At 37.7% G+C, this 14,136-nt stretch overlaps 1 protein-coding gene across 8 annotated transcripts in view; it reads left to right on the top strand.

The window, feature by feature from the left end:
* Positions 1-1,629: 1,629 nt before the first annotated feature.
* abcc9 (ATP-binding cassette, sub-family C (CFTR/MRP), member 9) overlaps positions 1,630-14,136 on the top strand; it is a 49,347-nt gene continuing 36,840 nt past the window's right edge. For 3 of the 8 annotated variants that reach the window (XM_065289774.2, XM_065289779.2, XM_065289780.2), the window contains exons 1-15: positions 1,631-1,817; positions 2,212-2,367; positions 4,831-4,992; positions 5,206-5,347; positions 5,851-5,972; positions 6,072-6,238; positions 6,730-6,972; positions 7,762-7,950; positions 9,013-9,183; positions 12,249-12,404; positions 12,504-12,638; positions 12,721-12,883; positions 13,057-13,097; positions 13,266-13,408; positions 13,597-13,711. In XM_065289774.2, coding sequence (XP_065145846.1) covers positions 4,845-4,992; positions 5,206-5,347; positions 5,851-5,972; positions 6,072-6,238; positions 6,730-6,972; positions 7,762-7,950; positions 9,013-9,183; positions 12,249-12,404; positions 12,504-12,638; positions 12,721-12,883; positions 13,057-13,097; positions 13,266-13,408; positions 13,597-13,711 — 1,935 coding nt within the window. In that variant the 5' untranslated portion in view covers positions 1,631-1,817; positions 2,212-2,367; positions 4,831-4,844. Of the gene's footprint in view, positions 1,818-1,979; positions 2,084-2,211; positions 2,368-4,830; positions 4,993-5,205; positions 5,348-5,850; positions 5,973-6,071; positions 6,239-6,729; positions 6,973-7,761; positions 7,951-9,012; positions 9,184-12,248; positions 12,405-12,503; positions 12,639-12,720; positions 12,884-13,056; positions 13,098-13,265; positions 13,409-13,596; positions 13,712-14,136 lie in introns of all 8 variants that reach the window. The other 5 variants (XM_065289778.2, XM_065289781.2, XM_073814559.1 and 2 more) reach the window with 4 other exon arrangements.

The raw sequence follows: 14,136 nt of genomic DNA on the forward strand, positions 1-14,136 counted from the left end.
AGTTATGGGAAACTGCAACTTTCTCAAAGAGGCTGTGTTTGACTTCCTGACCTCCAGAATCCTTCAGCCTCGACTTCATCCTTCTGTCCCCAGCCACGGCAACCCGTCCCAGGCTCTGGGTGTCACCACAGGGCCTTTGATGGCTCACACATGGGCTGCTTCCTGTACTACTTCCTGTTAATAGGGATGAGGCTCGGTTAGGGCTGCCCCCTTCTGGTCCCAAGGGAGACGCAGGCAATCATAAATATACAATATGTACCCATTAACCTCTATACAACCCTATTGCGTCTACAACCTCTCACACTCGCTCCTTCAGTCGTACACACGCGCATGCACCCCACGGCAGTTCTCATCACACTTCAGTCTCCAATCCATCTGTGACCCTTGAGTTCTGTCCCTCTGGAGATGAGGTTCTGCTTCTCATGAAGTCCTTTAAAAACCCATGCCAAATTTGGGTACCACACAACTTTTTATTCAAATGATGTCGGTTGTGACATTTATCTTTAAAATTAGTCATTGTCAGAACATAGCCTACATGAATGCACTATAAGTCACTTTGATAATTTTATCTGCTAAGTGCACAAACATAACTCAATCAATCATGGCTTAATTAGCATATTTCATGATTTTATGAATAATAGTTCCGTGTTTTATGTTTGCTTAAGATGTTATAATACATTTTTAACAGATTATTTAAGCAGTTTTTTTAAGCATAGTCCTAACTTCGAGTCAAACAAACTTGAAAGAAATCCATCAAGGCTAATTTTGGCTTGAGGATTAACTGTTGTCTCTTAGCTATCAAAGGGTTAATATTTGTAGAAATGCCTCTGAGTACCACCCTTTAAAGACCAGCTGAAACCAGCATAAGATGTTCTCTGAGCCTGGTTTTAGCTGGTTCTGATAGTGTAGCAGGGTAGTTTAGAACGAGTTTTGGCAATTTTTAGCTGGTTAGGCTGGGAGACCTGCTGACCCACCAGCTTGAACAGGCTGGAAGCTTGCATGCCCATGCTGGCTAGGATGCTTGCCTGGTCTTAGCTGTTTTAGGATGCTCCTCCTAGCCTGGCAAAGCTAGTAAAAACTTATCTTCCAGCCTGGTTAAGCTGGAGCTGACCAGCTAAAAAGTGAGCAACCCCCCCCCCAACCAGCATGCTAACCAGCTAAAACCAGGCTGGGTTTAGTCAATAACTCAATTATTTCGTAATATCCCTACTCTCTATCTAAGACCAGTATAAGCTAGTTTGAAGTGGTAGCTGGTTTTTGCGGATTCTCCCTGCCTGGCAAAGCTGGTCAGCCAATTTAAAAGTGACACAGCTAAACCAGCACCAGCTAAATCCAAGCTGGGAGACCAGCAAAAACCAGCTCATCAGCTTATGCTGGTTTTAGATATTTTTTCAGTAGGAACCATAAAGCCCATCTATACAAAACTATTTTACATGGACCAGTTATTATCCTATACATACATTTATTTTGTCAATTTTTGTTATACAAAAATATTTTATTTTTCAATCATGCCGACTGTAAAAGTATTGTACTTCAAAAATATATAATATAATGTCCCTGTCAACAAAAACCCATATTGATTAAAGTTTTTATTTTGAGCCCGTTATTCTTGACCTACATCTGACGATATGCGCTCGTGCACCGGCATCCCTCCTTTATATCTGACGCCATAGCAACACAACGCCGAAGGACATGCGCTTTCTTCAGTACCACAAGGACACCGACATACAACCATCATCGTGTTTAATGTCACGCGGGTCTGTTTAATTGCCTACATGCATATGTGAGGCTTTCATCAAAACGAGAAAGTCACTGAGGTAAGCGTTTTTAATCCTCGTGCACCGCATCTTAAAATCATCCAAATATCGCACATGCGCGATAATCCTGTATAGTGCTTTACTATCTAATATCAATGATGGGCATCGTATGTTTTAATTGCGATTGGTTATGATTTTATGTGGGTTATAAAACGATTTCAGTGATCACTATAACACCACAGCAAGTGCAAGACCGAGGCTATCTTAAAATAACATCGTATTGAAGACGTAGAAACCCTTCAGCGTCATTACAATACAAATCTGAGGTAAACAGTTCGTGATGTTGTGTTTAAAAGAAACAACAACCTCTTTTTGACACAATGTGATACCCACCAATGCAGTCCAAGTGGTTTTGAAACACAACTAAAGTCAATGCGGATCTCTATTTTCTCAGCACGTCCATGCCAACATTCCTGTTCAAGTTTGGAAATCCGATCCAAGAGAGCAGAGAGACCATGAGCAGCTGATACACCGCAGCTAAAAATAATATTACTGTCACTTACTTCAGTCAACGGGCATGAAAACTTACTAAAGCAGGGACATTACTCTGGTAAGTCGTTTTTCAAATACATTTTCGGGGCTGGTTTGAATATTTTTTTACATTTTAGAATAAACGTGGAATTAAACAATTGAGATATGGTGACTAAATATATCAGAACTGTTAAATTTTTGCTTCTTCAAAGTAGCCATCTTACTTTAAATATATTTAGCCTTGAAATGCTTTTGAAATAGTATTGAAGGAGTTCCCATTTATTGTGCTTTTTCTTCATTATTTTATTTCTTTAGATTTTAGTTTTCGAATGAAACAAATTGGCATAAATTCTTTTTGACCACAAAAAAATGTGTAAACATCATTAATATTTTAAGATCACGAAAAACATTTCAGACATGTGATCCAACCTTTTAAAGGGGTCATATTGTAAGATTTTTTTAAAGATGTAAAATAATTATTTGGTGTCCCCAGAGTGCATATGTGAAGTTTTAGCTCAAACTACCCCACAAATCATTTATTACAGCATGTTAAAAATTTTAGGTGTGAGCAAAAATGTAGCATTGTTGAGTGTGTCCTATTAAATGCAAATGAGCTGATGAAATGCAAACACTGATCGCCATGATGGTGGTTTGTTGAAATTGAAACTGAATTGTGCTGTCAATTATTCTCTCTCTCTCTCTCTCTCTCTCTCTCTCTCTCTCTCTCTCTCACTCTCTCTCTCTCTCTCTCTCTCTCTCTCACTCTCTCTCTCTCTCTCTCTCTCTCTCTCTCTCTCTCTCTCTCTCTCTCTCTCTTCTCTCTCTCTCTCTGGCAAGCAAAAAAGTGTCTTTATTTTTTTACTGACTATAGTTTGTGTTGTGGGATACTTTGTGGCTGGGTTGTATTTAGGAGTTAATTAATTTGTGTTCAGCAGCATGTTTTATCTTCACATCTAAGAGTTAAATGTTGAGAAAGTGCGCCATGACATGACCATAGTTCAGCATCACAAAGCAGTGTTGCCTACTTGGCGACTTTGTCACTAGATTTAGCAGCTTTCAAGACCCCTTTGGCGCCTTTTTTCCAAAAAGCAAACCTGACAAATGTTGGGACTTTTGTGGCACTGTTGGAGACTTTTAAACCCATTGAATCAATATCATGTTTGCACTCTCCATTAATATTGAAAAAAAGTGAAAGTTCAACAAACCATTATTATGGTGATCAGTATGTGCTTTAGTTAAGCCCTTGACTCTTGACTTTCACTAGGTTAAACACTTATTCTCTTTTTCAGAGTTTGTATGTGTTTTATTTAGGTTGAAGTTAAGCTGAAATTGGTTAAGAGACGAGATAAAACTAAGCTGCTTTACATAATGAGGTTGATCTTTTTGTGTTTGTTATAATTGTTCTGCTTTGTAAATGCACTATGATAAGGTAAATCGAAATAATTACTGACACATTAAATCATTATCACTCATCCTTCAAATCTCAACAATCAAACTTATTCAGATGAAACAATCAGCTGCAATGCATGCTGGGATTCATGGATTAGTTTAGTGCTATATTGATCATGCATTGCAGCATAAATCTTTCTGTTGTTGGGTTAGGGTTAGTTACATTTTAACTTTAAAACAATTGTTAAAATTAGATTCCAAGAGCCGAGTTAATTGAACTCTCCACTGGAATTGATTAGATGGTCACGCATGTACACTCAGGTTGAGTTCATTTTATCTACCAGGGAGTTTATTTCAAAGACCAGAATTTGCTGTTTAGGGCTGCATTGTTTTTTTTTCTTTATGATTCTGTTGTGATTTTAGGGGTTATGCTGCAATTTGCTGAATATATATATATATATATATATATATATATATATATTTATTTATTCTTGTTTATTTTGTTTGTGAAGAGAGATTAATTTAATTGGTAAAATAGTATTTTTCGGACTCTATCTGTCCTTCTCTCTGCAATAAATGGTAGTGCCGTGATTTGATAGTGCAGATTAAGGGGCGGTATTATTGTAATAAGACTTGCTACCTACGTCACAAAATAGGCGAAATCTGAATGAGCTATTTTTTCACATTTGTAATGGTTTACAAAAACAAAGTTACTTGGTTGTTCTGTTTCACATTTTCTAGGTTAACAGAAGCACTGGGTATAAAATTATAAGTCAGATTTTCACGCTTTCACCCCTTTAAACAGTAGCGTATATGGGCAACAAACTGTCTGAGGATATAAAGTAATTTATTTTCGCCCACACTCTCTGGTCAGTTTGCTAAAATCAGCTCTCCTGAATGAGATATTACACCTAAAAAACTTTGTAAATAAGATAAAATGAATTGGCTGCGGGGTAAAGGCAAGGCTCTGTCCCTAGAGATTGTTAGTTAATCTGGCTCTTATACTGATTGGTGGCACAAGATCAATGTAGTCAAATGCCTTTAGACCTTCTTTAGTCAATAATAATTATAGCAATGATAATTAATGTCAGTTAGGGATTAAGCATTCAGTTTATTGCATTGACTGTTTTTGACAACCCCTTGGCTCCTTTAGGCTGATCAGTTGACATGGCCCTGTCTTTCTGTGGGAACGACAATGGTAGTAACGCCTACAGCGTGGACAATGGAGTCCTGGATAATGGCTGCTTCGTGGACGCCCTCAACCTCGTCCCACATGTGTTTCTCCTCTTCATCACGTTCCCTATCCTTTTTATTGGTATGAATTCATGTTTGACAGGCGTGCACGTGTCTATTGAGCAATAGAAAAGATTGGGTTTGTTGTTATGACATCATCTCTTAATTCTATTGGGACAAACTCTGACTACATTTTTTACTTAAATCATAAAGGTGTTAGTAATATAAATGTTTTGCACATAGAAGCAAATAATTATTAATAACAATATTGATATGCATGTGTGTGTGTGTCCAGGCTGGGGTAGCCAGAGTTCGAAAGTGCAGATCCACCATAACACCTGGCTACACTTTCCCGGTCACAACCTCCGCTGGATCCTCACCTTCACATTGTTGTTTGTGCATGTGTGCGAGATCGCCGAGGGAATCGTCTCCAACACGTGAGACTCGACACACAAACAATACACAAAACACATTTTCCACAGTGATAAGGGACCTAAAGCAACACCATGATATCTTATTGGCAGCGGCTATTTATAATAAGTGCAAATAGCATATTTTTTAACGTTATATTCTGTTTACACTAAGTTACAGTAGTAGCAGTTTTGATCATCTTGTTTTAAATTTTAGTCGTCCAACCAGACATTGGTGGGCAAAGCTAGTATGAATAGCGTTTACCAACACTTAGTTTAAAAAGACACTCTGTATCTTATTCAAAAAGGTTTATGAAATTATTTCAGACAGTGTAAGCATAGATGCTCATGTAAAACACGAATGTTAAAACGGTGACATGAAAAGATTAACTTTCTATTACAGTACACATCTTACATACCGTTACGTAAAAATATACAATATAAACATAAAGATATTCAATTTTGTAAATGTTTTTGTGGTTATCATTGTGCATTATTTGTATTTTTTGTGTATGAATGGCTCACCTCAGGCAAATGGGATCAAATCACCTCCATCTTTTCATGCCAGCATTGATGGGGTTCATAGCAGCAACTACGTCGGTTGTATATTATCACAATATAGAAACAGCCAATTTCCCCAAACTGCTGTTGGGTAAGTTGTTCTCAGTATGCAAATGTGATGTCGGCATCAAATGTTGCTGTAGCTCTTTCCTTAAAATTAAGAACGAGAACATCAAAATTATTTTCACAGCTTTATTCATCTACTGGATACTGGCTTTCATCACCAAGATGATCAAGTTGTGGAAATTTGCGGAGGCGGATTTGGGGGTGCAGCATCTTCGTTTCTGTATCACAGCTCTGCTGGTGATCCTGTATGGCCTGCTCATGGCAGTCGAGATCAATGTCATCAGAGTCAGGGTAGGTTCACCGGAGGCATAGATGGGCAAAATGCAGATTACTAATCATGTTTAATTGCAGACATTATTAGGGAGACAGATTAGCTTTCTGTCCAGCATTGTGATCTGGCGACCAAGGTTGACAGAAAGGTTAAGTTGACGTCTTTCAAAACCTTTATATGACTTTTTCTTCTATGTAACACAAATGAAGATATTTTGATAAATGTCTTGGTAGTTTGTGTCCATACAGTGGAAGCCAATGGGGTCAGTGTTGTTTGGTTACCAATGTTTTTTAATATATCTTCGTGTTCTGCAGAAGAAAGAAAGGCATAGAGGTTTGTAAGGCGAGTTAGTAATTGGCCAATTTTCATTTTGAGGGTGAACAATCCCTTTAAGAAGCCTTGTATGAAAACCCATTGCACATCTCATGCCCTGTGACCCGTGCCTTTTCATCATGCCTACCGCATTTAAAAGCTTGAATTTATTCTGACCTGTATTTCACCTTACCTGCAGAAGTACGTGTTCTTCACAAACCCCCAGAGGGTGAAGCCTCCTGAGGACTTGCAGGACCTCGGCGTCCGATTCCTCCAGCCATTCGTTAACCTCCTGTCCAAGGCAACGTACTGGTGGATGAACCCGCTGATCATTGGAGCCCATAAGAGGCCGATTGAGCTGAAGAAGATTGGCAAGCTGCCTATAGCAATGAGGGCCCTGACCAACTATATGTCTCTGAAGGATGCCTATGAAGAACAGAGGGTATGTGGAGAAACGCAAGTGTCTCTTTAATCATAAACCCTTTAGACGCATCTGCAGCAGGCACTTATTTTGACAAGACACGTGATGCACACAGGATCACTCGACGCGCTGAACACATTTTGAAATTACGAACCACACACATGACGGGCTACATACATGTTGTGACGAACTTCGCATCAAGTCCCCTCGAAAAAAGATGTCACCAGCCGCCACTGATTATTGAGATATAATTCACTCAAATATACATTTATTGCCATTATTTACTCACCCTCCCTCAACTTGTTCCAAACTTAATATAATTTTATTAAGTATGTATGCAGCAGAAATTTAAAGGCAGATATTTTTAGGAATGTTTATAACCAAGCAGATCTGGGGCATCATTGACTTCCATTGTAGAATAAATAAATAATACTATGGAAGTGAATGGTGCCCCTGATCTGTTTGGTTATTAACGTTTTTCGAAATATCTTAACTTGTGTTTAGCAGAACAAGAACCAAGCAGATCTGGGGCACCATTGACTGCCATAGTAGGAAAAAATAATACTATAGAAGTGAATGGTGCCTCTGATCTGTTTGGTTATAAAAAAAATTCAAAATGTCTTAACTTGTGTTAAGCAGAACAAAAACCAAGCAGATCTGGGGCACCATTGACTTCCATAGTAGGAAAAAATAATACTATGGAAGTGAATGGTGCCCCTGTTTTAAATGAACTTACATGGTATTCAGGAAGATCTATACTGTAGTATTGAGAAGTCTCATTGTATCTTATTTTTTGGCACATTCTGACAGCAGAACACAGAGGACCCAGAGAAATCCCCATCCATCTGGAAGTCCATGTACAGGGCGTTCGGACGGCCAATCCTCCTTAGCAGCACTTTCCGGTACATGGCTGACCTGCTGGGTTTTGCCGGGCCACTGTGTATCTCTGGAATTGTGACACATCTAAATGACCCAATTGAGGTTGATAAGACAAACAAGGTGTGTGTTTAGTTTAATATTGTGTGTTTGTGAAAAATGCAGAGAAAAAACTATACAATGCAATGGAAATACAGTGGCATCCAAACCATTAGTGAAAATATTTTTAATTAGTGTTTAGACATTTTTGCGCCCAATCACTTTTCTACAGTTTTCAGTTTTTTTTTCATAAAATCATTGTCATGATTGACATTCTGTGAAGGTATAACCTTGATATCTTTAATATTGAGTAAGATCATGTCAAAGATTGAAATTAATGTGAAATCAAACTTTGATGCTCCTACCCTTATAATAAGATAATGAGACTTTAGCTTGAATCTCACAGACAGGGTAACAGATGATCTAATTTATTTTGAAGCTCATTCGTCGCAGCTTTGTTAAATCAATTAAGATGTTATTCGGATAAATGTCAATTAAATAATTTGTGTCTGGTTGGCTGTGCTGCTATTTAGACTGTGCTTATTTATCAGTGTGACGTCCAGGGTCTGATGTCTCCTGTTTTGACTTGCCATTTATCACTTCCTGTGTGATGTCACAGAGGCGTCGTCTCTATTAATGAGACGCCCTTATGTCATTGCCCTGAGAGATGAGCAGTTATTAGATTTCACATAGCACGTACTTCCTGCTCGGATGACCGTGATGTCATGTGCCTTTGCTTCATAACACTCTCAAGTGGTTTAGATAAGAAAGAATTAAATGTGAGAGAACTTGAACAAAATCGAAACTAAGCTGATTGAGTGAATGATATCACTGAGTTTGGGTTGTCCTGGTCTATGGATAATGATATTTACTATACTATCCCCACCCCAAATGTGTCCTTCAAGCAAACCTGTAAACATTGTTGCATATAAAATGTTACACTGTCTGTGGAAACCAAGCTAAATTTCCTCGTATTGGTGACATTAATGACATTTTCAAAAGTTAGGCTATTGCAAACACTGCCAAATATATTCTCACAATGTAAACTTCACTGGTGATAAATGTATGTGTGCTTGTATGTGACTTCATTCATTGCTGAAAAGCCAAATGAGTTTAATGTGTTATGTATGTGTGTTGATCTGTCAGACAGGAAACATGACTTTAGGAGTTTACTTCATGTCTTCCATTGAGCTCCTGCAGAATACCTCTGTTCTTGCCGTTCTGCTGTTCCTGGCGCTGGTGCTTCAGCGAACGTTCCTGCAGGCCTCCTACTACGTCACCATAGAAACTGGCATTAACCTGCGTGGGGCACTGCTTGTAAGTTTTCAGGAGTTTACTGAAAGTCAAACATGGAGAGAGTTATCAACCAAACTGTCATATTTATCACCCTCACTGCTTTAAATGTTTTAGTAGTTCATAATACAGAAGACAAATTCTCACCTTATTAGAATAGCAAAGTTGTGTTCTGGGTCTGATCACATCTTGTCTCTTCTTTTTCCCTATCCAGTTCTATTCCATTCAGATCTGTTCTATTCTATCAGATCACATCCTGTTATGTTTTATTCTTTTCTACTCTATTTTATCATATCCAGTTCTATTCTATTCTATTCTATTCTATTCTATTCTATTCTATTCTATTCTATTCTATCACATTCCTTTCTATTCTATTCTATTCCATTCCATTCCATTCCATCCCATCCCATCCCATCCCATCCCATCCCATCCCATCCCATCCCATCACATTCCTTTCTATTCTATTCTATTCTATTCTATTCTATTCTATCCCATTTTATTTATTTTATTTTATCATATTCTATTCTATCCCATCCTATCCCATGTCCTATCCCATTCTATTCTATTCTATTCTATTCTATTCTATTCTATTCTATTCTATTCTATTCAATCCCACCCATTTTCTTTTCTATTCTAATGTATTTTATCATGTCCATTTTATTTTATTTCATTTTATCATATTCTATTCTATTCTATTCTATCCTATCCCATTTTATTTATTTTATTTTATCATATTCTATTCTATCCCATCCTATCCCATGTCCTATCCCATGTCCTAACCCATTCTATTCTATTCTATTCTATTCTATTCTATTCTATTCTATTCTATTCTATTCTATTCTATTCTATTCTATTCTATTCTATTCTACCAGATCCTATCAGGTTTTATTCTATCCTATCCCATTCCTGTCCCTTCCATTCTGTTCTATTCTATTCTATTCTATTCTATTCTATCCTATCCCATTTTATTTATTTTATTTTATCCTATTCTATTCTATTCTATCCCAACCTATCCCATGTCCTATCCCATTCTATTCTATTTTACCAGATCCTATCAAGTTCTATTCTATCCTATCCCATTCCTTTCCCCTCAGTTCTATTCTATTCTATTCTATTCTATTCTATTCTATTCTATTCTATTCTATTCTATTCTATTCTATTCTATCCCATGTCCTATCCCATTCCATTCTATCAGATCCTATCAAGTTCTATCCTATCCTATCCCATTCCTTTCTGTTCCGCTCCATTCCATTCTATTCTAGTCAATCCTGTCAAGTTCTATTCTATTCTATCCCTTCCTATCCTATTCCATTCTATCAGATCCAATCAACTTATATTCTATCCTATCCCATCCCATTCCTTTCCGTTCCGCTCCATTCCATTCCATTCCATCCATTCTACTCGATTCCATCAAGTTCTATTCTATCCCATCCTATCCTATATCCTATCCCATTCAATATTATTCTATCAGATCCTATCAAAGTCTATTCTATTCTATTCTATCCTATCCCATTTTATTTATTTTATTTTATCCTATTCTATTCTATCCCAACCTATCCCATGTCCTATCCCATTCTATTCTATTTTACCAGATCCTATCAAGTTCTATTCTATCCTATCCCATTCCTTTCCTCTCAGTTCTATTCTATTCTATTCTATTCTATTCTATTCTATTCTATTCTATTCTATTCTATCCCATGTCCTATCCCATTCCATTCTATCAGATCCTATCAAGTTCTATCCTATCCTATCCCATTCCTTTCTGTTCCGCTCCATTCCATTCTATTCTAGTCAATCCTGTCAAGTTCTATTCTATTCTATCCCTTCCTATCCTATATCCTATTCCATTCTATCAGATCCAATCCACTTATATTCTATCCTATCCCATCCCATTCCTTTCCGTTCCGCTCCATTCCATTCCATTCCATCCATTCTATTCGATTCCATCAAGTTCTATTCTATCCCATCCTATCCTATATCCTATCCCATTCCATTCCATATTATTCTATCAGATCCTATCAAAGTCTATTCTATTCTATTCTATTCTATTCTATTCTATTCTATTCTATTCTATCAAGTTATATTCTATCATATCCCATATCCTATTCCATTCCATTCTCTCAGATCCTATCAAGTTCTATCCTATCCCATTCCATTCCTTTCTGTTCCGCTCTGCTCCGCTCCGTCCCGTCCGTTCCATTCCATTCTATTTGATCCTATCAAGTTCCATTCTATCCCATTCTATTCTATATCCTATCCCATTCCATTGTATTCTATCAGATCCTATCAAGTTCTATTCTATCCTATCCCATTCCTTTCCGTTCCGCTCCATTACATTCTATTCGATTCTATCAAGTTCTATTCTATCCCATCCTATCCTATATCCTATCCCATTCCATTCTATTCTATCAGATTCTATTCTATTCTATTCTATTCTATTCTATTTTATCCTATCATATCCCATATCCTATTCCATTCCATTCTATCAGATCCTATCAAGTTTTATTTTATCCTATCCTATCCCATTCCTTTCCGTTTCGTTTCGTTTCATTTGGTTCTGCTCTGCGCTGCTCCGTCCCGTCCGTTCCATTCCATTCCATTCTATTTGATCCTATCAAGTTCTTTTCTATCCCATCCTATTCTATATCCTATCCCATTCCATTGTATTCTATCAGATCCTATCAAGTTCTATTCCATCCTATCCCATTCCTTTCCGTTCTATTCTATTCCGTCCCATCCCATCCTATTCTGTGTTCTGTCCCATATTATATTCTATTATATTGAAATCTGAATTTTTTCAGTTTATCCCTGATCTACACTGGTTCATCCTCTTTAGACAATGTAAAGATTTCAAGCATTTGATGAACATTCAGGGCTTTTCTCTTTGAAAAAGACTGTATGGAGACTTTGAGGATTTAACAGTATCTGTTTTAATTTTTCTGTCTCTGAAATGTTGATTTGAGAAGACTAATTCATTCTCCATTGTTAAAACTGTTCTCTCAAGTCACTTTTTGAGGATTTATTTTACTGTAAATGAATTTAATAATGACCCACAATCTGACCAACAACTTGTTGGATTCATTCCACAGGCCATGATTTACAATAAAATTCTGCGTCTCTCAACCTCAAACATGTCCATGGGGGAGATGACCCTAGGCCAGATCAACAACCTAGTTGCCATAGAGACCAATCAGCTCATGTGGTTTCTCTTCTTATGTCCCAACCTGTGGGCCATGCCAGTTCAGGTACATCTTTGCATGCAAGAATGTTGCCAAAGTAGCTGAATCAGTTGCATCTTTTTAACTAAGACAAAAAATAATTTACTATGTCATTATTGCTTCTAGATTATTATGGGAGTCATCCTGCTGTATTATTTGTTGGGTGATAGTGCCCTGATAGGGGCCGGGGTGATTTTGCTCTTGGCCCCGGTTCAGTACCTCATCGCCACCAAGTTGGCAGAAACACAGAAGAGTACGCTGGTAAATTTACTTACACTTTACTGGGTTAATCTGTATATGCTTTGTCAACACACAATGGTTCTTGACTCTTCATTTTTGTCAGGACTACTCGACAGACCGTCTTAAAAAGACAACAGAGATCTTAAAGGGAATAAAGCTACTAAAGCTCTACGCGTGGGAGAAAATCTTCTGTAATCGTGTGGAGGAGACCCGAGAAAAAGAGCTGACCAGTCTTAAGACTTTTGCCCTCTACACGTCAATGTCCAGTACGAATGCCCCTCCCCTCAATTACATGCCCCACCCTATGTCATAGGCACCTCCCACCATATGCTCCACCCATCTTATAGGCCTTATATTTCACATACTGTAATTTCTCCAGTTTTGCAAATGACAAATTGGTGCTTATAGTTTGTGGTTCATTTTCTCTTTATCTCTTCAGTATTTATGAATGCAGCCATCCCCATTGCTGCAGTATTAGCGGTAAGAGATTGATCTTCACTGACCTTATCAACATTATTTACTTCTAGTATTTAATATGTGATGTACATCAAACATGTTCACTGACCTTATCAACATTATTTACTTCTAGTATTTAATATGTGATGTACATCAAACATACCCTTGAGCTTATTCCTCAACTGCTTGTAGACCTTTGTCACCCACGCCTATATTGAGAAGGCCAGGCTCGGTCCAGAAAAGGCGTTTGCTTCTTTGGCTCTCTTCCATATCTTGGTCACTCCACTCTTTCTCCTTTCCACGGTGGTCAGGTTTGCCGTCAAGGCCCTGGTCAGGTACGTGACTACCTAGAATAGTAATCCAATATTCTTTTATCCTGGTATATATTGACTTTTGAACGTTATTGCTTTGTAAACGTTATATGGTAAAATTATGATGCATTTGAAAATATGGTCAACACAGGTGTGCATAATCTGCTTTCTGAGAATTTGTTTATTTACTAAATGCACTGCCACCTCTCCAGCGTCCAGAAGCTTGGCGAGTTCCTGCAGAGCGATGAGATTGGAGATGACAGCTGGCGAAATGGGGATCTGTCTATGCCTGTAGACTCTGGAAAGAAATACAAATACCCGGGAGATGTGAGTGCTCACAGATTTGCACCTAAAGACATTTCTCAACATTTGTAGACCATTCCAAGACAAAAATCTTAACTTTCAAAAATATCTAAAAAAAAAGATTTGCTGCTGTACAGTGGGTCAGAGCTATAGAAAATAGAGCGGCATGTAGTAACATAATTTAAACACTTTACACTTCTGTGTTCTCAACTAAACGAAATCAAAACATTTTGTCTATTACCAATTATAATAGCCGTTACATTAAAATATGGGCAAGATCTACTAACACAATGGTCCTCATAAGAGGGTGCCAGAGTATACAGGTGGGGTTAGGTGCATTCCAATATGCTTTGAGCTCATATTAAAGGCGGGGTGTGTGATTTTTGATTAACACTTTGTAAAAGGGATCCGGACTGACTACCAAAACACACTTGTAGCCAATCAGCAGT

This window comes from Paramisgurnus dabryanus, chromosome 1 (assembly GCF_030506205.2).
Source record: "Paramisgurnus dabryanus chromosome 1, PD_genome_1.1, whole genome shotgun sequence".
NCBI lineage: Eukaryota > Metazoa > Chordata > Actinopteri > Cypriniformes > Cobitidae > Paramisgurnus > Paramisgurnus dabryanus.